The sequence below is a fragment of the Toxorhynchites rutilus genome, chromosome 2, assembly GCF_029784135.1.
Source record: "Toxorhynchites rutilus septentrionalis strain SRP chromosome 2, ASM2978413v1, whole genome shotgun sequence".
NCBI classification, from domain to species: Eukaryota; Metazoa; Arthropoda; class Insecta; order Diptera; family Culicidae; genus Toxorhynchites; species Toxorhynchites rutilus.
In genome coordinates this window covers 40,893,283-40,917,197 of record NC_073745.1, presented here as the reverse complement: position 1 = coordinate 40,917,197, position 23,915 = coordinate 40,893,283, and the positions used below count along the sequence as shown (strand labels likewise).

The following is a 23,915-nucleotide window of genomic DNA, read 5'->3' as shown; positions in this document are numbered from 1 at the left end:
CTGCAATTGTGGCTACGTCGTTCCTTAACGCATCCCTGATGCGTTCAAGGATTCAGTACAGTGCACTTAAACCCTCAAACTTGAGGCACCGACATATGACTTTCTAATCACACCACGGGATCTTCCCATCTAGAAGTGTCTACCTTGATTTTGCGTAGAATAAATTCTCGGGCCACAACTCGTTAGGGCCACAACTTGTTAGGTACCATTCCTGAGCCCTGTCATCTGCAGGGACCAAGTGTGTGAAGAGTGCCGCTCGCCAGCCGGATACTGCGAGATGATCCGCAAACTTCGTTCCAGGGTATCCCGGGATGCCTGGTATGTGGATACCAATGATGTGTCCTGACACAGGTCTGATGTTGTATTCCTGGGGTAGTCTCTCTTACCGAATCTAGCGCTGAATCCTGTTGATGCTTTTGCTGTAACTGCTTCGCACATGTCTGGGAATTAATGATAGATAGTGAGGTCCGATTCCGTCATTCCTAATCCAAATCACTCTAGCGCTTTGAAGCCATCCGCTTAACGGCTATTTCTTACGGATCTTGATCATTCATTTATTTTTCCTCGGTCACCTGTTTCGAAGCTTCCACATCCTTACGAAATCTTTCTAATTGCCTGTCTCACTCATGTATGTCAATATCTATAACTAACTGACCCGGCAAACTTCGTCCCGCCCAACGTTTATTTTTTGTTATCAACACCTTCAAACATTCACGTTTTCTTACTATGAGCAAGTTCATGGGTCCAATCGCAGAACTGTTCATTGATTGATCTTCTAATCGACCCCGTCGAATTTAGCTTTTACTATAAAATTCTTAGTATTTCTAATAAAACTCATCATTATTTCAGATTATTTTCAGACATAATTCTCGTTCAAGATTTTTCAACCACTTGTGAATAACATGTTTCTCCGTTACATGGAATAAATGTTTCATACAGAACATATGATAGTATAAAGATAGCCCTATATCGGACAATTCCTTCCTCGAGTTCTGCTCTTATCAACACATTCGGCGATACTTCATTGGTATAGATAGAAGAAGGTGTAGGAGTGCGTTTCATCACATTAAAATCCATTTCCAGTTTCGAACAAAGATCAATTTCGCTAGCGCAAACATCAAATGGACTAACAGCACTTGTCACTATGTAATTGTTGAACATATGGGAATTTAATTTTCCGAATTTTCCCTTTTTCCTTCTGAATTTTCCGAAAATTTTCAATTGTCATGTTTGGTTGGAATAGTTTTGGTTGAAATACGTGCAATATTTTTATGGGACCCCCTCTCCATTCCAGATGAGGGTGGGGTATCATACCATCATAGAAACATTCACATCCCCCCCCCCTCATAAAGGTGGGTGGAGTGTTGAACCAATAACAATCCTAATCGATTCATCATCGGATCGAAGTGAATTGTCGATTAACGACAAACCTCCCAGTGTTCGAAACAATCTTTGTACGAGTTTTAATCTTAACCCTAATTTCTCGAGAAAAAAACAACCAAAAATAAGTCAAAAATTTGATAACACACACAGAAAGTCCATAGTTTCTCGCATTTCTGATATGAATTCACATAACCTATCTGTTTCCTGCAATCTATCTTTGTTTCGAAGCCAGCAAACAACGAAACCGTTGTTAGCGCTAATCGATGCAATATATCTACCATTGCTACCATTAGCTAAAAATACGTCGGGGCTGTTAAAATTAAATTGTGAGATCATTAATTCAAATTTCTTTTGCTTCCGCATGAAATTTTGTACCCATATCGGCATCCTAAAAATACACACCCCGTATGAAGTCGTTCGGAGTCGTCGTCGTCGTCTGGCACAGTGTCATACGAATGGGCTGATTAGACGGAAAAAAGCCTCAATTTTCGAGTTAGTTATTCGATATATATAAATAAAACGCATTATTCAGATGGCCGGCAGCATCCGCCAGTCGCAATAATTTTCCGCCACCTCTGTTTTACACAAATGGACTATGTTCACCCCGGCCCGCGCTGGGATCAATTGCAGAAATACCGCCATCGATAAGCCGAAGTTCCCACGACACAATAAAAGCAGTCAATAATTTTCGGACCTTTCTCCCGTTTCCCTGCTACCTGTTCACCCTGCCGCGGTCATCTGAACCTTCCATCTTGTCATTTTTTGTTTTTGTTTCGGCCGTCGCTTCCGCCCCTGTGGATCACCACCAGGTGGATCGCGGCCCCTCGCCTCCCTCTTCTGTAACATCATTATTCGCGACGACGGAGTGATGCCCCCAGCGCCTGTAGCTTGTTTCATTTGCGTCTCCCAAACCTCAAAATCGAACCTGGAGATACAAAAAAAACGGTGCTAATTGATTGTAATATTCGTCTTCAAGACGCGACGCAGTGAAGCGCTGGCTGCGCAGAGTGCGATTGTCCCGTTTTTTTTTTTTTTGAATATTTCTCTCTGTTTCGTGATCGCGATGCGATGGGTCGCAGCTCTGCCACCGACTTGCGCAACGAAAAATGTCGAAATTTCATAAAACAAACAATGTTGACAATGCTGAAAATTGATGGTGTAGTGATTTGAAACTAACGACGTAACGATCGCGAAGTGAAGAGAAGCACCGAATAATCCAACAGCCTTTGCCTTTGGTGAAGAAGTTTGCAGTAGAGTGTAGTGTTGACCGAATTTCGCACAATCCGCGCGATCATCGGCTTGAAAGGAGAAAAGAGCCCCGAAGTCAACAACGGCAAGACCGACCGAGAACATGGCGCTGGCTTACGTGGACATGTCATCCGTTATCGAAGTGCAGGTATTTTATTTGTCCGCTTCTCGCGCCGGATTCCGCCAAATTGAACCTTATTTTTTTCGGCGTTTGTAAGCGATGATTACGTTTTTTTTTTGTTTTGTTTTTTTTTTATTTTTGAACGGAGCGAGCGATACGGTTTTTCGTAACCGGAAGTGAACGGCGGGTGACACCAATTTTCCACGGATTGCCAATTTACGACCCGCCGAACGTCGTTCAAATGTGATCCATTTCAGGCACTTCATAGTCGCACTGGTTTGGGTCTTTCGTCCTGGTCTTGGTTGGTATTTTGAGAGTAGTAATTTAGATAACCCAACAGCGAGAGAAGAGAGTAATAAAGTCAGTTTCCTGTGTCACAACGCAGCTCGATTTATTGTATGGTGTAAAAAAACCTACATAAATAAAACACACCGCACAGTTAAAAAACATAATGAAAAAATCTACAAAGCGTTTAAAATTCGCACTGCAGAATAGTTCGCGACGAACAACCCCTCCTCCAACGTCCCGCATGAGGAAATTAATCAAAATAATTTATTCACACATCGGGAGCGATACTTCGATGGTTCTGGGTTTATTGTTACAGGTTTCTTCGGATAGTTAATGTTCACCTCGCGTCATAGCTTGGAAACGAAACGGGGCAGGGTGCCTCACTGAATGTGCGATTTGACGAAGCCGATAAATTGGATCAGGATTTGGGGAGAAATCGGGTCAACCCGGACTTGACCGTGGAGGATTTACAATTTCGCTTCGCTTTCCAGTTGCTTCCAATAGACTTTTTTTCCCTCTCGGATCCCTGACCCGCTTGACTTGATTTATAAAGTCTTGAGCCACTGCTGCGCATGCGTTTTGGTCTTTTTGGATTTCCTCGGCCCTGAATTCCAGACACTGCGATTGTTTCCACGAACAAATATACTTCACAATCCGTGGCTCATTAGAACTGAACCAATTTGGATGGTAAAATCGGACCTATTAATTTCCGGCCGTCCAATTATCCGCTTTCCATCGAAATGCACAATCAGTGGACCGATTTCTTCGCGACCACTCTTGATCCAAATGTGTCTTGCAGATTCAGTCATAAAAATACCTTAGCGACCTGAGAAATCAACGCTTTGATTAACATTTCCCCCAGCCAGTGCTGCGCGCACAGTGGGACACTGGGACAATATGGGGCGAAAAATGTCATAAAAGTTAACACAAATGGTCGCCACTGAGCCGTAACGGACTAATAACGCACCGAACTATGTATACCGGTGGAGATTTACGCCGGGGACGGTGAAAGCAATATACCCCCGCATCGGATCGGTGGTGAACGGAAATATTAAATAAGGCGTCAAAAAATGCTATATTGGCTATAAATTTCAGGAGGCGAACACTATCGCTCCGGTTTCTAGCGATTGATACGAACATAAAATCCTTCTTTCGAAAAACCTGTGAAATATCGTTATGCAGCGAGCAGAATCCGTAAGTGTGTACACAAACGCATAAAACCGGACATTAAAATTTGAGTGCCTAGAGATGTTGGCTCGAGTTTGATTTGATAACAATTGGTATTGGATTGTGATGTTTGTAAAATACGTATGCTTTCGCAACAGTCAATTTCTTACGTCTCCTATCCACTATTAAGGAAAATTATCCTAACGATATCCAATATATTTTAATTAAATTAAGAATAAAATTGAAGAAGTTGGCAACAATAAGGATATTTCTAAATAATATAACTAGATACAAATTCACAAAAACCAGGAGAATCAACGCAATAATCTCGGTCTAACGATAACCTATAGTCTTTGTAGTCTTCGCTGTTCATTTTTCTTGTAAAAGCCAAATTTTACTTTCCCTTGGAGCCGAACGTTCCCCAAAACCTGACGAATCGTCTAACGTAACAGATTCAGATTCAGTTCGCGTTGACTCAGTGTTTTGGCGGAACGTTAGTTCCTTTTCGATTAATTTCGATTTTTTTTTCGTACTCATCAGGATCCTCCAAGAGATTTTGAGACACGCAACACAAGCCGTCTCTCGATATAAAAAATATAAAAACCTATTCGCTTTTTATTATTTCGGTTATTACTTTAGTCGGTATCGAAATTTTACACATAACTCTTCAGTACAAAATTTTGGTGGCCCTGAAAACCGATCGGTTCGGGTGAGTTTGTAGAAGCAGCTGAACATGGTTGAGTTTTATTTCATTTACGTCGAACACGAGAATAAGTTTTCGCACACTTCCCATCAAGTAATATCAACCAAATTCTAATCGATTACTCACAAGATATTAATTTTTCATCTGCTGTCGCACTGTATATTGAAAAACGTCGGAAAACTCGATCTAGTGCTCTGGAAGGTCAATTTTCATTTTTCAGTTTTCGGCAATGGTTTTGTTTGTACTGGTGAAAGCATCGTTATTTTTTCGACACTGATGGCAGACAACATCATCGAAACAGCTATGTAAACCACTCAATAAAAAGTTATTCCTGAGTCATAGCGTTTCATGTCATGAAAATCAATAGAATAAAATTGTGTTGATTATGTATATTATATATTTATATATATATATATATATATATATATATATATATATATATATATATATATATATATATATATATATAAATAATGCCGTGACTTAACTCGCGGTTTAAAAAAAAACTTTTATTTAATTTCTAATTACCCTTTTTATTCGTTTATAACACTTTACATTCGGTTCATAAACCTTTATGCCCGTATTCAACTCGGCTACGCTCAAGACTGAATTCTATAGTCGTATTACAAGGCTTAAATAGACTACATCTGCTGATCTCATTATTTCCGTCGGTGGTTCGAACCTGATCGAACCTTTGTTCGCGTCGTTCGATTGATTTCCGCGGCGTCGGCAAATGTTGGTTTACACGCGCGGTGTAACTTTGACGCCTCTGTCTGTTGCTATGGGTCTCGGCTGGGCTTTTGCTGACGTCTTGACTTCTGGGACGCCTTGGTCGGTCGGTTGTGGTGTAACGCCTCCCCCCTTAGATTCTCGTCCGTCCTCGGACGATCTTTCGAAAAGGACGAGACTCGGTAATGGTCCAAATTCTCCTTTTCCAATGGTTTGTTTAAGTTCCGTGGTGGTTCCAACATGGCTTCGAATTTCCAGAGTTGCTCTTTCCTTCGCTTTGAATCTTCTGTCGATGATATAAATGGTAAAAGAACAGATAATGATTAGCATGAGGAGGACTCCTCCTCCGATGGTTGTTGTCCTTTTTGAACGATGCAGGTCTAACTTTATGTCCTGCAGACTGTTAAGGTTTTCCAATTTGAGGTGGTTGATTTCATTATTCTCCTCTGTATAGTTTAATTGTATCAACTTATTTCCGTATATTGGGAGAAGGTATTCTTCACTATTTCCAAAAGTTACTTGGTTATTGAAGGTGATGTTCATCACTTTGATTGTACAGTTGTTTGTTTCGATGATTGTCGGGGTGTTGATCAGTCTGGAATTGTTGCATGAATCAGAGATCAATACATTTTTGTTTGTGTCAACAAGTATGACTCCTTTCTTAATTTCTTCGACACGGATGGGTTGTCTGACGGGTTTTATGATACATTTTGGTGTTTGGTGATTCAGAAGGTTATAGATGCAATCATCTTCGAGAAGGGTTGTAGCTTCGCAAATGTCGCAAAGTTCGCTTTGTCTGTAAATGATGTCTCCATGCTTTGCCACCAGTTTTACGTCTGTGCTGATTCGTGTACTGTTTATGTTGAGCGTCTGAATGTTGATCAGGTCGAACTCGTTGTCCCCGAGGATGGGTATTTTCACCAGTATTATAATTTCACCTTGGCTTACAATAACGCTTCCTGAGCTGTACTGGAATATTTGATCTAAATAGTCTAGCTTTAGCTTTTGAGCATTGAGTCTGTTGAAAATGTACTTCTTCTCTTCAAATGAAAATAAATTTCTGTTTAAAATGTTGAGTTTAGCAAACTCGATTTGTTCTTCAATATTTCCGAAAATCTGAATTATAGAGTCAAGGTTTACAATCATGTTGATATATTCCAAATCTGCTCTGGTTACCAAAGAATTGTTCCTCTGTTCCACAATCTGTTTATTGATCTTTTTGAGTACGTCTGTTATGTTATTAATTTTGTTTTGTATTTTTTCGTTAATGATTATTTGTCTTGATATAGATTTCGATAGTAAATTTTCCTGTTTCTCTAAAGTTCCCAAACTATGGTTTATAATTTCTAAATCGTCATTATCAGGGTTTCCTGCTATTAATTTTATTGCTGTTCCTAATGCGTTTACTAATGCTCTTTTACTTCTGTGGGAATACAAGCTCATCAATTTACCTTTTGAGTTTTGTATTTTGAAATCTAAAGTACTTCTTAAGTGGTCTATAACTTTAATATTTCCTGCGATTTTTTCAATGTAATTGATATTATGTTCGATAGAGTGGATATTAATCTTTTGGATAATTCTCTCGAATCCTATCCTAATCCTGACTTGTTTTAATTTTATGGCAATTATACCATTGTTGTGAGATAGATCTTTAAGTTTTGTGCAATTTATTATGACGATGCATGAAAATCTGCAACGAGAGTTAAATAATTGATTTATCGGTTATTTCTTTATTCTATTTTTGTGGATTTTAATATTATTGACGTCTTCAAATGTTAGTTCGTTGTTGTGTTTAATCGTTGTTATTTTAAACGGATCTTTGTCCTTTGTTAAACGTTGAGAGTTTTTTATGTATTTAATTTCGCCTGGTTGAAGATCTTCAGGTTTTTCGTTATTCATATTTTGTTGTTCGTATTTATCTTTTCGTCTATTTAGTTCGATTTTAACTGCAGATTGCAGGTTTTTAGATTTTTCAGATATTTCTTCCATATTCGTAGATCCAGAGTTATTAAAAATCAAATTTCGCGGTTGGGTTTTTATTACTGAGTGGAAACTATTATTGTAAATGTCGATGGCGATATTTACTTGCTCGTTTAATGTTAAATCTTTAAATTTTGCTTTGTTTGTGCGGAAGGTTTCAATTAAAGTGGAGTGGAAACGTTCCACGATACCATTTGAATTGGATCCACTTGCGAGGTGTATCTCTATATTGAGATCATTTAGGAATCCCATAAAGTCTATGGACCTGAAAGATGGCTCTTGGTCACTCACTATAGTTTGAGGTCTTCCAAAATTTCGAATGTGTTCGGTTATTGCGGTTTTGATATCAACTATTGTTCTTGTGCTTAATGGAATCGCGTTTGCAAATTTTGAAAATGAATCAACTATGGTGAGCCACTTTTGACCTTTTAGGAAGAAAATGTCAATGTGGACTCTGTCGAAAGGTTTCTGTCCAAATGTGCTTTTTCTAATTAGTTTGGGTGGATTTCTGTCATATTTGGCTTTTTTGCAAATATCACAGGAATCGACATAAATTTTGACCTTTCGATCGAGTTGCGGGAAAAAGTGTGTTTGTAGAATCTGGTTCCGGTTTTCTTTGATTCCTCTGTGTCCGTATTGGTGAATTCTTCTTATGATCTCGTCTTGCTCGACTTCCATTCTGATGTCCTCCAACATGGTCTCTGAAATAAATACTTTGTAAATAATATTTGAGGAAAAATGTTTTTTATACGTCTCCTGCACTAGTTGTGCTAATGAGATAGGTACTTTTATACAACTCAAACCCTTCGGATTCAGGGTCCGTTTCAACGTTTCAACTATGTCTTCTTCGGTGTATGTTCTTTTTACTATTGTGTGTCTGTGATATTTTGGAAAAATTTGTTCGTAGGCTGCAAGTTCTACATTTCCTATTTTGAATATGACTTGTGTCCGAAAAACGTTGATAGGTCTCTCAGTATACCGAATAAAGTAGTCATCACTCGTATCCGCTGAGTGTACTGTCGTTCCGTCACTTTCGTCGTCTGAAGGTTCGTTTCCTCGCTCAGAAGGTTCAACATTTAGGGAAAGCGATGATTGCGAGTGTGCGTTCAGGTGTTTTTCTATGTTTACGCGCGACAGCGCGTCGGCGACAACGTTTTGTTTTCCCGGTTTGTAGATTAGTTCGTAATCGAATTCCTCTAAAGCCAGCTTTCCTCTAATTATTCTGTGGTTAGCGTTCGTGAAAGAAAATGTTAGTGGTTGGTGGTCGGTGAACATTTTAAACTTTCTACCATAGAGGTATGGTCTGAAATGTTTCACTGCCCATACTATCGCGAGAAACTCCTTTTCGGTAGTGGAATATCGTTCTTCCGTTTTATTCAAAGTACGTGAGGCGTATGCGATGGGTCGGTCGTTACCTGCTGGCCCTTGTGACAACACTGCACCAATAGCGTGGTCACTCGCATCCGTTGTTAGTGAAAATTCTTTGCTAAAATCAGGGTAAATTAATACCGGGTCGATCGTCAGAAGTTGCTTACACTTTTCGAAGCATGTTACTACTTCTGGTGTAATTTCGAATTCAATATCCTTTCGGAGAAGTGCTGTTAACGGCTTTACAATTTTTGCGAAATCCTTAATAAATCGCCTGTAGTAGCCAAGCATTCCTAGGAATTGTCTCACTTCTTTTTCGCTTTTAGGTATTGGCCATTGCCTTATTGCATCAATTTTGTCGCTGTTTGGTCGTACTCCCTCTTCAGAGACTGTATGACCTAAAAATTGCGTTTCTTTCCTAAAGAACTCGCATTTGTCCAGCTGAATTTTTAGTCTTGCTTCTTTCAATTTTGCGAAGACTTGCGACAAATTTTTCAAGTGCTCTTGAAGCGAGCTGGAGAAGATGATGATATCGTCCATATAGACGAAACAACATACTCCTACTAAATCTCTCAGAATGCAATCCATGACTCTTTGAAAAGTCGCTGGGGCATTCTTCAAGCCAAATGGCATACGAGTAAACTCATATTTGCCACCGTTTACGGAAAAAGCAGTTTTTACTGTATCTTCCTCCGCTAATTGAATTTGGTGGAAGCCAGAAACTAAATCGATTGTTGAAAAATATTTCGCCTTTCCTAATTTATCCAGAATATCCGTAATTTCTGGTATAGGATATTTGTCATTAATTGTTTTCTCGTTTAGTTTTCGGTAATCGATCACTAAACGGAATTTTTTTCGTCCAGATGCATCGGACTTTTTAGGAACCACCCACACAGGTGACGTGTAAGGCGAGATTGACTCTTTTATGATTCCGTCTTTCAGCATCTTTTTAACTTGCTCCTGCACCTCGCTTTCGTACACGTAGGGGTACTTATACGATTTGGAGTGTATCGGAATACTGTCCACGGTGCGTATTTTATGTTTAATTTTATGGGTGAATGATAACTTATCACTTTCCACATATAAAACGTCGTTGTATTTCCTGATCAATTTCCTGAGGGTATATTTCTCCTCCTCATTCATATGATCGTCTCTTATGGTGTAATTTTCAGAGTCAACCTTTTTCGGTAGCTCTGTCAGCTCGAATGGGTCAACCTCTGTATCCAAGTCATTGCAAAGCTTGATCTCGTTCGAATTGATTTCCATCGATTTTTTTGTATAATTTTGCACTGCTACAAAGGCTGTGTTATTAGCACTTCTGTAGAGGCCTGGCAAGATAGAAAATTTTCCGTGAGGCTTTTCTTCCTCTATAAGAAAATCTCCATTTTTCTTGGTTTTCAATTTTATGAACTGATATTCTTGTTCATTTAAATTGATTTTATGTTTCTCGGGAAATCTCTTTTTCATTGCGAAAGTTTTTCTCCCGATCTTCAATGTATTTTTACTGACGTCGATTTTAGCATTTAAATTTCTCAATGACTCGTATCCGATGAGTCCATCGAAAAATTTATGAAATTTGAAAATGAAAAATTTCAGTTTTTTATTTATAAGAAATGGGTCGAAGGAAGCGGATTTATCGATTGTAAAGGTTCCCTTAATGTTGGTTACTTTTGAAATCGGTTCTGTTTTGCAGTTTTCTATGTTTACATGCTCGGGTGATATGTAATTTTTGTTCGCTCCTGTGTCGATCAAAAATTTCATCTCGCCTTTGGATGTTGCAATGGTGATGTAGGGAATAAAGTTATTATCGTTCATTATTTTTCTTTTTGTAGCGCCTCGGCCACGTGAAAATTTAGTTCATCGTTGACGAAATAATCGTCATCTTCCGAATCGAGGACGGATTCGTCCAGCTGTTCCGAAGTGTCAGGTTCTGTTTGATGATTTTTGCTGTGTTCTGCTGTTTCGTGGCTGTTAACCTCTGCCCGCGATTTCGCTGTCCTCATCGAGACATCGTCATCTGGCGGTGGAGCTCTAGCTTTGAATTTCGCAGACCCGTATGGTTTTTGATTATGCAAGTTATTGTTAGAATTTGAGGTGGATGGCTTCGCGTTAAAGTGATTGCCATTACTATTGGGGTTGGGAGACGGTTTCGAATTATGTGAACCGTTACTATTGTTGGATCTGATATTTTTATTTGTGTCAGATGGTTTTTGGTTTAACTTCTGCCTATATGCAGCGTTGGCATATTGTATGGTGATTGCATACGCTTCCTCCAGACTTTTAGGTATGTAGCTTCGCACGTGCATAGACAATTCCTCTGTGAGCCCATCTATGAATCTAGTGAGAGTCATAAGGCTCACTAGATTATTTATTGCTCTTGTAGAGTTGTTATAATCATCCATTGTCGCTGCTGTGGATTTAATAGCAGTGTCTATGGTTTTGATTCGGTTGTAGTATTCAGTGATGGATTTTTTTCCTTGGTTTATATAAAACAACGATTGGATATGAGATGTCAAATCTCTCCTATCGCCGTATGAATTTAGAATAATTTCTTTGATTTCTGCCCAACTGTTCGGGTTGCCGGCAGCAATCAAAATTTCTTTGGCCTCTCCCACGATTTTATTCTTTACCGCTCTGACCAATTGGCTGTAGACCGGATCATCTCTGTATCTTTCAAAAAGATGCAGGGTGTTTTCGGCGTCTTCAAGCCATGCGTTTGTTTCCCGTTTGTTTCCGGAGAATGTTGGTAAATTCTTAATAGGATCCGGAGTTCTAAACTGCATAAACGGATCCTCCGCTTTTGCTTTAAGTGTTCTCAATTGCCCAATCAGTTCGTTCTGATTGTGAGTTAGGCTCCTTATGTGTTGGAGTAACCCTTGAATTGTTATTTCTTGTTGCGGAATTGGTGCATGATCATCCAATTCCGGGGCCAGAAGTTCCGGAGAAATCATTTGCTCCCGCTCGGCCATTTTAATAAATTTGTTTTTTCAAAAGAGTTTGTTCTTTTTTTTTTTTGGCAGACTTATCTCACTTCTTAACTAGGCGAACCTAGCCAGAATTTTCACCTGCCCCCGGGCTTCTGAATGCCAAAGGGGGACTAGGCTCTGCGGAATGCACGTATCTGCATGCTCGTGCTGTTTCAGTCCTGACCGAGAAATTGTCGGACAATCGCGCAGGTGCTAAGGATGACCGACTTTTGGATGCCGGCCAATTCCTTCTCCATATTCAACACCTTTAGCGCTTCCAGAAGTGTCTTCGGGACAATTCCAGTTCCAGAGAGAACGACTGGAACAATTCTTGGGACCTCCCTTAGCCCCCACAGTTCCTTGAGCTCCACGGCCAATGGTCGGTACTTGCAGATTTTGCGACCGTGGGTCTCCTCCAGATTCTGGTTCAGTGGAATAGCGACATCGATGATGGTGACTTTGCGGTCGCTCTTGTCGTAAACCATTATATCTGGGCGGTTGTGGTGGATCGAGAGGTCGGTCAGAACAGTGCGATCCCAGTACAGCTTGAAACGGTCATTTTCCAGGACAGGTGCAGGCAGGTACCGGTAGTTTGGTACGTTGTCTTCCAGTAGAGCACATTGGAGCGCCAGTTGTCGATGAACAATACGGGCCACGTTGTTGTGGCGCTCGGTGTAGGCTGCGTTGGCCAAAACGGGACAGCCTCCCATAATGTGCTCTATGTTTTCACCTGGTTGATGGCACATCCGGCAAATGTCATCAACGTCTTGATGCCAGACGTACCGCCTGCAGTTTCTCGTCGGCATTATCCTGTCCTGGATGGCTATCATGTCGGCTTCTACTACTGAAGAGAGTTCACCACGCGTTAGCCACAGATTAGATGCGGCCTTGTCGACGTGTGGCCGGTCCAGTTGATGGGGGTGGGCACCATGCACTGCCTTCTGCTTCCAAGCTGCAATCTTCTCCTCCACTGTCTGCAGATTGCAGTTGAGTTGGTACTCCGCTTGCGCCAAGTGCAGAGCGCTGTATCCTCTGTCGGCGGCGCAGACAGCCCGGTATAGCGCGTTTTGGTTGGCGCGTTCTGCGAAGTACTCGCGCAGTTGTCGTACCTGGGCAACACACAGTGCAGATATGTCGACTATTCCAAGTCCCCCTTCTTTGCGTGGCAGTGAAACTCTCTCCAGTGCCGATTGAGGATGGTGCATTCCGGCCTCTTTGAATGCTTTCCTCATCCTCCTCTCAAGGTCCTCTAGGTTAGTTTTGCTCCATTTGACTACACCAAAACTGAAGGTCAGTAGGGGAACCGCGAATGTGTTGATCGCGCGTACCTTGTTCCCCGCGTTGAGGAAAGTCCTCAGGACACAGTTCACTCGACTCAAGAACTTGTCTCGCAGCTCCGTCTTGATGTCGGAGTGGCGAATCCCGGTGAGCTGTCGGAATCCAAGATATTTATAGGATTCGCCACGAACCATGTCTCTTATGAACTCGCCGTCATAGACCTCGTAACCTCCGGGTTCGGTAAGCTGCCCTTTCAGCAGATGGACACAGCGGCACTTGTCGAGGCCGAACTCCATGCAGATGTCCCTGCTTATGTCTTCGACAACCCGGATAGCTACACCTAGACGCTGACGTGAATCAGCGTAGACCTTGAGATCATCCATGTAGAAGGTATGGGTCACTTCTTCGTGGGCGCCGTCGCCATACCTTATTTTATAGCCATGACCGTTTCTATTGAGCGTCCTACTGAGGGGGTTCAGTGCCAGACAAAACCAAAGCGGGCTGAAAGAGTCGCCTTGGAATATCCCCCTCTTTATCTGCAGCGTTCTAGACTGCAACACATTTTCCCCATCACTGAGGTGCAGAGACGTGCTCCACTGCCTCATCGCATGCTGCAGGAACCTAACGACGACGGGATCAATCTTGTATAGCTCCAATACCCGGACGAGAAACGAGTGAGGTATGGAGTCATAAGCCTTCCTGTAATCGATGTAGGCCATACTTAGGTTCCGCTGGTTATATACCGCCTGGCCGACTATGGCTGCGTCGATGATGGCCTGGTCTTTGCAGCCATGCGTATTTTTCCTGCATCCTTTCTGCTCTTCTGCGATGATATGGTGTTGTTCGCAGTGGGCAGAAACTTTGGCGGTTATGATGCTGCTTAATATCTTGTACAGACTCGATAGGCACGTTATCGGCCTGTACTTTGATGGGTTCAATGTGTTGCTGTCTTTCGGGAGGAGGAATGTGACGCCACGGGTGGCGAATTCAGGGAGGTTGTGTGGGTCACGTAGCACCTTGTTGAAGCACTCAGCTATCTTTTGATGTGCGACGGTCAGCTTCTTGTGCCAGAAGTTCTGAACACCATCGGGGCCCGGTGCTGCCCAGTTCCTCAGGTACCGCGAGGCTTCGCGGACATCGTTCTCTTCGACGATGATAGCTGGCATCTCTCCAATTTCACCACAACTCTCCTCCTCCCGTCTTAACCACATTTGCCCGTCGCGATGTTGTACTGGGGTCTCCCAAATACCAGCCCAGAAGTTCGTCACATCGCTAATATCTGGCAAACCTTCGCGGTAGTCGGGCTTCTCGTCGCTAATGTGGTCGTAGAACGCTTTTTCGTTATCTCTGAACATCCGATTTTGTTCCTGGCGCTTTGCAGAGTCAGAGTAACGTTTCAGCCGTTTAGTTAGGACGCTCAATTGCTGTACCAGTGTGTCGAGTTTTTCCGTCAGCTGGTGAGCTCCCAGCTGGCGAAGTTCAGTAGGCCGCACGATCACAGCAACTTGGCGACATAATTTCGCCGATCTGTTGCCTCTTTTGTACGCCATCAGTCTTCCAATTGCGGCGCGCTTGTTTAGGATCCGTTGCTCCAATCTCCTTCGCCATGGAGGCTCACGCCTTTCACGGAGATGTTGGAGCAGTCCGCCTCTTGGCCTAATACGGTATCCTAAACTTTTGGCGGTCGCCACAGCAGCACAGTAAACTTTCAGTTGCAGCTCCTCCATGTTCTCAGCATCAACCAAGTGCAGCGGAAGAACGTGCTCGTTCATGAGCTTTACTGCACTTGTCAGCCTGCGGGAATGCTGCAACTTCGGGATCCTGGGGCGCGACAATGGGTCTGTGTCGCGGAACTGTGAGATCGCCTCGTCGTAGTGGAAGACCAGATCGCGTAGTAGTTGTTGATCTGGCTGTGGGTCTTCCGGCTCAGGGGGTTGTAGTACTGTGGCCTCCACTGGTGCTGATTCGCGTGCCCCACTCGCGAATGAATTGCTCAGCCGTACTGAACTTCGTCTCGACACATCGCTTGCTCTGTTGTTCCTGGAGCTTATTTCTCTCTGCACCTGCTGCTTGATCTCGTCGATTTGCGTTTGGGAGAGCATGTTGTTGCGTACTATCGCTCTACGCCTCGCGTTCATCGCGTTCTGATCAAGCCTCCCGACGAACTCTGGATACGCTTCCTCGAACATTGTTAGTATTCGAGGGCGACCGCTCATGTCCGTCTCCAAAGCAGTGCAGATGTAATAGGCGCGGATCACGAATTCATTCATTTCGTGGGTCCACATGATCCGGCGCCTAGTGGTACCCACAAGTGTGGACGACTGTCGTCTGGCAGTCGCAACACGTCTCGTAGGCGCAGCGTTTCTTGGGTGATGTCGATGGCTGCTGTTTCCGTGTGGCGGTAGCTCTTCGGGTTGAACCCGGCTGGTGGCCCGCTCTTGCACATCGCCCTCCAGCCGCTGGCCGCTCGCTCTTACGCCCGTTCCAGGACCAGCTCCAGTTCGGGGACCCTCCTCGGGTGATCGCATTCTAATTAATCTTCGTGATCGTAGCTCCATGTTATTGGGTGTATCTCCTTTGCCCGGGAGACAGCGGGTTGGCAAGGCCTCCATGACCCGGGAGGCCTTCCCCGGGAGAGATATAGCGCTCTGACTCGCTCGCACCCCCTCACTTAGCCACTTTCGACACCCGTTCTCGGAGCCAAGACCAGGTGTGTGTTTCCAGTTCACGCCCGATCTAAAAATGTCGTCATATGATCTTCGTGGAGGCGTGAGATAGGAACATTTGAGACCAACAGGCAGGCTCCTACCCTATGTGATCCCCATTTTTTTTTTTTTTTTTTTTTTTTTTTTTTTTTTTTTTTTTTTTTTTAAAATCTTACGTACTTTATACGCGCGAGAAAATGTGTTGTTCTACACTTCACTTGTTAATGAATTAGTTATTCACTTTGTGATATATCAAGTGTCCGCTTACCACTGGTGGGGGCTCGCACTTCTGAATTAGTATTTTGTTGTGTTAGGTTTAGATAATTGTTCGTGTTTACTTACAGGAAGATTACTGCTTTCATCTCCTGGAGTCTGGGTAGGTTGAATCGGTTTCCTCGTAGATCGTTCGTTCCAGGTGGCGGGATTAGTTTTCCTAACGGCAGCGAGTCCTTGATTTTCGCTCAGGGGGTCCTCTCGCTTGTTCGTTTGGTTTCTTCAGTAGATGTAAACTTCTCCTCTTTAACTCGGTGGCGGTGCTTCCAGATATCCGCTCTATAAACACTACTCACTTCGTTGTACCACTTGGCCAATGACTGCGCCAATAATGCCGTGACTTAACTCGCGGTTTAAAAAAAAACTTTTATTTAATTTCTAATTACCCTTTTTATTCGTTTATAACACTTTACATTCGGTTCATAAACCTTTATGCCCGTATTCAACTCGGCTACGCTCAAGACTGAATTCTATAGTCGTATTACAAGGCTTAAATAGACTACATCTGCTGATCTCATTATTTCCGTCGGTGGTTCGAACCTGATCGAACCTTTGTTCGCGTCGTTCGATTGATTTCCGCGGCGTCGGCAAATGTTGGTTTACACGCGCGGTGTAACTTTGACGCCTCTGTCTGTTGCTATGGGTCTCGGCTGGGCTTTTGCTGACGTCTTGACTTCTGGGACGCCTTGGTCGGTCGGTTGTGGTGTAACGTATATATATATATATATATATATATATATATATATATATATATATATATATATATATATATATATATATATATATATATATATATATATATATATATTGGAATTGTCCATCGGAACATATCGTTCATACACTTTACTTTAGCATTGAATTGTATTTTTTTATGAAACGCCACACAGTCTGATAAGTGAATTGATCTATTTACGTGTGTTTTGCTCTTCTCTCACAAACACTATTACCCCATTTTTATACGTGGGTTTACCTATACTACTCAGCGTTGCTGCAACATACTCGCAGCGTCTTGAAGCTGCGTTACCGGGGGTAGATAAACTGGATGCTGTTCCCCTCGATGAATGCTGGAACAAGGGAGGTCCGAGAAAACTTGTAGAGTGTATACACCGGTTGATAGTTAGGATCTGGGACACAGAACACCTACCGGAGGAGTGGAAGGACGTGGGACGTGGTAATCTGCCCCATCTACAAAAAAGGCGACAAGTTGGATTGTGGAAACTATCGTGCCATCACAATCCTGAATGGTGCCTACAAAATTTTGTCTCAGATCCTCTTTCGCCGTCTATCGCCAATAGTAAGTAGATTTGTGGGAAGTTATCAGGCCGGATTCATGCCCGGTTGCTTGACGACGGGCCATATTTTTACACTGCGGTAGATCCTCCAAAAGTGCCGCGAGTATCAGGTCCCTACACACCACATCTTCGTCAACTTCAAGGCGGCATATGATACAATCGACCGACGACAGCTATGGAGGATCATGGACGAACACGGCTTTCCCCGAAAGCTGGCAAGACTGATTCAGGCAACGATGAACGGTGTACGGTGCAGTGTGCGGATCTCAGGTGATGTGGAATCATTTGAGACTGACAGAGGACTTCGACAAGGCGATGGACTCTCCTGTCTGCTCTTCAACATGGCGCTGGAAAGTGTTATGCGGAGAGCGGGCTTCAACATGCGGGGCACGATTTTCAACAAGTCTAGTCAGTTTATTTGCTTCGCCGACGACGTGGACATAATCGGAAGAACACATGCGACGGTAGCCAACTTGTATACCCGACTGAAACACGAAGCAGGGCTGATTGGGCTTGGGATCAATACGTCTAAGACTAAATACATGCTAGCAGGAGGGACTGTTCGCAACAGAGTTCTTCTTGGTAGTAGTGTTGTGATCGACGGCGACGAACTCGAGGTGGTGGAGGAATTTGTCTACCTTGGCTCGTTGATAACAACTGACAACAACAACAGCCATGAAATTCGAAGACGCATTGTCAATGGAAGTCGTGCCTACTATGGGCTCCGCAAATACTTGAGGTCCAACAAGCTTCGACCCCGTACGAAGTGTACCATGTACAAGTCCCTAATTCGACCGGTTGTTCTCTATGGGCACGAAGCATGGACGATGCTTGAAGAGGACTCACAAGCGCTCGGAGTTTTCGAACGCCGAGTGCTTAGAACGATATACGGTGGTGTACAGGAAAACGGAGTATGGAGAAGGAGAATGAACCACGAACTGGCGCAACTCTACGGCGAACCCAGCATCCAGAAAGTCGTCGAGGCTGGACGAGTGCGATGGGCAGAGCATGTTGCAAGATTGCCGGACAGCAGCCCTGCATAGATGGTGTTCGCATCTAATCCGGTAGGAACAAGAAGGAGAGGAGCCCAGCGAGCGAGGTGGTTGGACCAGGTGGAGCAGGCAAGAATCGGTGCAGCCGGGAGTTGGAGAACTGCAGTCATGGACCGGGTTTATTGGAGAAGAGTAGTGAATCAGATCTAATCTCAATGGGATGTAGAGTCATAGTAAATAAATAAAATTACCTACACTACTACAATGGCTAGTTTCCACCTTCACCTTAAACCGCTTAATAATAACCATTTCAATCTACAATCTACAAACTAACAATATTGTGTGCGTGTGATGCAAAGGTACACAATACACATGGGAGAATGAGAATACTTCCAATGTTTATTATTAGGTGTACCGGTAAGTTTCTTCAGGTTTACAACAGATGGCGTAACTTGATTGATGATGAAGAAAAAAGCTGCGAAAGTCATCGCATTTTGGTGGAAGTTTATGGTGACCATGCTCCAAGTGAGCGAACGTGTCAGACGTGGTTTGCACGGTTTAAAAGTGGTAACTTTGACTTGGAAGACGAAGAACGTTCCGGACCTCCAAAAAAGTTTGAAAATGAAGAATTGGAGGCTTTACTCGATCAAGATCCGTCACAAACGCAACAAGAACTTGCAGATACACTTGAAGTAGCTCAGCAAACCATCGTTTAAAAGCAATGGGAATTATCCAAAAGATAGGCCATTGGATGCCATATGAATTGAAGCCACGATACGTCGAACGCCGTTTTTTCACGTGCAAACAATTGCTCCTACTGCAAGAAAGGGTTTTTTTTTTTGCATCGAATCGATACTGGCGATGAAAAGTAGATCCATTACGACAATCCTAAACGTCGGGCAACGTATGGATACCCCGGCCATGCATCAACATCGACGCCCGCGCGGAATATACACGGCCAGAAGGTTATGCTGTCTATTTGATGTGACCAGCTGGGTGTGGTGTACTATGAACTGCTAAAACCGAATGAAACCATTACGGGGGACCTCTACCGACGACAATTGATGCGTTTGAGCTGTGCACTGAAAGAAAAACTGCCACAATACGAGCAGAGACACTATAAAGTTATTTTGCAGCACGACAATGCTCGGCCGCATGTCGCGAGACCGGTCAGAACATACTTGGAAACGCTGAAATGGGAGGTCCTATCCCACCCGCCATTTTCTCCAGACATTGCTCCGTCCGATTACTAACAGAAAAATGGGAAAAAATTATGACTAGCGATGGGAAATACTTTAAATATTAAATTTGTAACCATTTTTGCAGAATAAAGCATTAATTTTTGGAGAAAAAACAAAGAAACTTTCCGGTACTCCTACTACTTGAATAGTTAGGCTCAAAATGACCATACTATTCTGCTAAATAGCCCTCTTGATCATCAAACTATTTTCGTACAGATTATTTAATGATTAGTGGACAATACTTACACGATTTTTCCATATCTAAGCAACCGTCAAACTCTCTCCTATCACTTACCAATGGGTTCAGCTATCGATTGAGCGTTTATTTTATGATGTTCATCAATGACGCAGCACACACGTGTTCATAAATATTTTACTCACATTTTCAAATTATGTAAAATTATTCAAGCGTCGAGATTCAAAGGCAAGGAACGTAGGTTCCTTAAATTTTAAAACCGAGGGTGGAAGACGGTTTTTTTTCATCGTATCATGATAGGTAATGGCAAATGAATTCTTTACAGCAACCCAAAAAAAAGAAGGTCATGAAGGTCGAGCTTCTATACCGTCCATTGTGTCTTGTGTATTTGGTGGTAGCTAGTCGGTTTTATCTATTATGAGCTTTTGAGTAAACTGGGGAATGGAACCAAATTCAACTGATGCGATTGAGCCGGACACTGCGCGAAAAACAACGACACGGTCAGAGGTACGAAAAAGTGATTCTACAGCATGACAACGCTCGGTCTCACGTTGCCCATTCCGTCAAAATCTACTTGGAAACACTCAAATGTGGAATATGACGGGTGAAGTTAGACTATAGAGCTGGTGTCCAAGACACGACCGCATTTTTAACTTATAACTGCGAGAACAAACATTATATAAATTTAAGAATCAACTCTTTAGTACATATTTTGAAGCACTGATAAGAGACAATAACTGAATACTTGAACTGAGTAAGGGGCGCGAACGTTTCTCTAAACAAAAAAAAAATCAATTTCAATTAGAACAGATTGTCAATTTAACGCTCAAAATTAAGATGTGTTGTTGATTGCTTAGCTTAGAAAGACACATTGCACTGCTTAGAAAGACACTAAAACACTGAATTTATCGAATATCCATGTAGTTTTTCAATATTTCTTAGCTAAATTACATCTCCAACGCCTCCCAAAACAACATTCCCCGAAGAAACACAAAAAGATCACCTAACAGCATGAAAAACCGTCCGATACCGATATGTCCTATTTAATATTTCTCTTCTGATGTGCTTCTGCGCGTTAATGCAAGCTCTGTACTATATCCCAGTACAGAAATATAGAGCTCAACTGTGTGCCTAATAAAATAAATTGTTCTGCTTTGGTTTATACAATATTCGTCGACCCTAGGTACACTCTGTCCAACTCCTATAAGACCACCCTGATTCTATTTCGTTGCAACACAAACAGTTAGAATTTCAACAAGATACATTCATACATTGTTGAATGCTTAGAATGAAGTATATTTAACGTAAATTTCGTTCAAAAGAGTTGTTTGTTTATTTATTGTGCTTAAATATGATAATTTCAGTTGTCCAGTTTCTAGTGAACCACTTCAAAATTCAAAAGTATTGTTAATGAAAAATTCAAAACTATCAGCTGATTTACATTTCAATATTCGGTAACCTTGCCATTCCGACTAATAACCTTGAAAATTCGTGTTGGTATACTATTTACTAAATTCTGCAGAACGGATTTCTCGATATTTTTCCATTTGTCCGAAATTGCGACTCTGAGCTCTTTAATCGTGGTGTACCGTTTTCCCGCAGTGTAGATTCTGCGTACAAGGATCCCCCCTAAGATTTTCAACAGGATTCAAGTCTGGAGAGTAAGCCGGCCAGCCAAAAAAAAAGTTTTTGGTCCTTAATCCATTGCTTAGTTTACTTGCTGGTATCAATAGTAGCATTATCTTGCTGGAATGTGAATTTTTTGTGACGATATCCACGCAAAAACGGTAGGAGAGAGGATTCCAGAACATGTGTGTAATCCTTGAATGATGTGAAAGCTATCTTGAGCTTTCCGGTTCCATGCGATTTTGAGGTATTCGAACCTGTTCTAGCTATTTCCCGCTTACAGGCATTTTCCAGATTTATTGATCAAAACAACTGAAACAACGGAAAATGTAAGTGGTCTTATAGAAACTTGACATCTGAAAAATACGAAAACATTCGTTTACGCTCAGCGCTTGCACACACACATATGTAAATCATGCATTGTATGTAGTCAGCAATATCTACATTAGAGTGCCAATGAAAATGGCCATCTCGAATTTCCGAAGCGAACTTGATTAAAAATGTTGATTCCCACGAAAAACTACCCTATGCAAAATATTAGCTCAATCGGACTTCATTTACTAGTGTCGCACAGCGGTCAAAGTTTGAGTTTTTTGAAAACCGAAAAATCACCCAAGGGGGGAGTAAAGGAAATCGGGGTTTTCGAAAAAAAAAATGGGTGTCAAATGTCTTCAAACATGCATGAAACGTCGAGATCTGTCATCTCGAAAATTTTTTTTTTTGTCAAAAACACTCTTCTTCGAAAACCCCAATTTATTATACTTCCCGCTTGGGTGATTTTTCGGTTTTCAAAAAACTCAAACTTTGACCGCTGTGCGACACTAGTAAATGAAGTCCAATTGAGCTGATATTTTGAATAGGGTAGATTTTTGTAGGAATCAACATATTTAATCAAGTTCGCTTTGAAAATTCGAGGGTCACTTTTTTCTCATACATCCATTGGCACTCTAATCTACATACGAGAATATAAATTGAAGCATTGTTTGTTTATAATGACACCAAGCAGCAAGATCTGGTCTTCAGCTGGTCTTATAGAAGTTGGACAGGCATTTATGCAGAAAAAAAAACTTTCGACATTTGTCACGATTTTTCTTAAACTGAACGCATTTGAACAAAACTTTCACCACCGAAAGTGGATATCTTTCGAAGCAATTTGTTTTCCAAAAAAAATCAACAGTGCATCCTGATTTTAAGTTATTCGAGCTCCAATGCCTATGAAGAATATTCCACTAATCGTTCATAACAACAAGAGAAAACAATTTTATCTTGTGGTATGAATTGTTCTAGCAACGAAAATAGAAACGAAAATGTATATTCAATATTATGGAATGAATTATTTTTGCAACGCAAAGACGACATGTCCCGTTTGCCCAATTTGAACCAAAGCACATTCGTTGCGCTTGTTTGAAAAATTAACATAGTTAATTTTAACCACCGAAAGTTTCCCTGCAATCAACTCTTATTGTCCCCAAAAAATTATCAATCTGCCTGCTCGGTGCTCCCTGATTGTTCCACCATACAATAAAACCACTCCGTGTTGTGTGTGCGTCCACTTCAGCAACATTTTTGAGCAACCTTTTTTTCGTTGGTTGTTCGCCATTCTCAACCAATTAAATCGATCAAGAGACGAAGCGAAAGGCGGCGACGGCGGCAGCGGCAGCGGCAGCAAAAAATCAACATCATCCATATATTTTGATTGATAAATTGCAACCTTCGGACATCTCGTCTATTCATGGGTACTAATTTCTGCTTTCTTTTCTCGTCTTTCTCTTTTTTACAACCCCTCTGCAGGAGCGGCTCACTAGTCATGGAGGCATAGGGCTGTCAAGTGGTAGTCCCGCATATACCACACATACCGGGGGCCACACAGGCCGCAACGGACCGACGAGTGGCCACGGAGGTAGCCACGGAGGCTCCCACGGTCCTGGACCAACGATGCACCATCAAACGCTACAGTCGGATTTCCAACCGCCCTACTTCCCACCACCATTTCATCACACCACGCAAAGCCCTCCACAGCAACAGGTGCGTCCTACCGATGACATGTCCTACATTTTGATCTCTGCAACCTGCACCATTTTTCAGAACCACGGGCTGGACTATCTGAGTACGGATCCGTACGGTCAACCGCTGTCCTCGCTTCATCACGCACCCCTGCATCACTACAACCAACTGGCCGGACTGAGACCATCCCAAGAGCAGCTAGGATTGCATCGGTCACACCGGGAATCCGAGCTTCAACAGCATGTGGTAGGTAGCGGGTTCACTGCGCGCTTAAACTCGCCTTTTGGGTGATGTTTTCTAAATCATATTTCTTATCATGGTATTTCATTTGTCAAAACAAAAACTTTCATCTATC

At 42.3% G+C, this 23,915-nt stretch overlaps 1 protein-coding gene across 8 annotated transcripts in view; it reads left to right on the top strand.

Moving 5' to 3' along the window:
• The window catches only part of LOC129764735 (transcription factor AP-2-epsilon), a 431,999-nt gene that overhangs the window by 388,295 nt on the left and 19,789 nt on the right, over nucleotides 1-23,915 (top strand). For 5 of the 8 annotated variants that reach the window (XM_055764161.1, XM_055764166.1, XM_055764160.1 and 2 more), the window contains 2 exons: nucleotides 23,348-23,581; nucleotides 23,642-23,806. In XM_055764161.1, the coding sequence (XP_055620136.1) occupies nucleotides 23,348-23,581; nucleotides 23,642-23,806 (399 nt within the window). Of the gene's footprint in view, nucleotides 1-2,359; nucleotides 2,780-20,317; nucleotides 20,438-23,347; nucleotides 23,582-23,641; nucleotides 23,807-23,915 lie in introns of those variants that run through there. The other 3 variants (XM_055764165.1, XM_055764164.1, XM_055764163.1) reach the window with 3 other exon arrangements.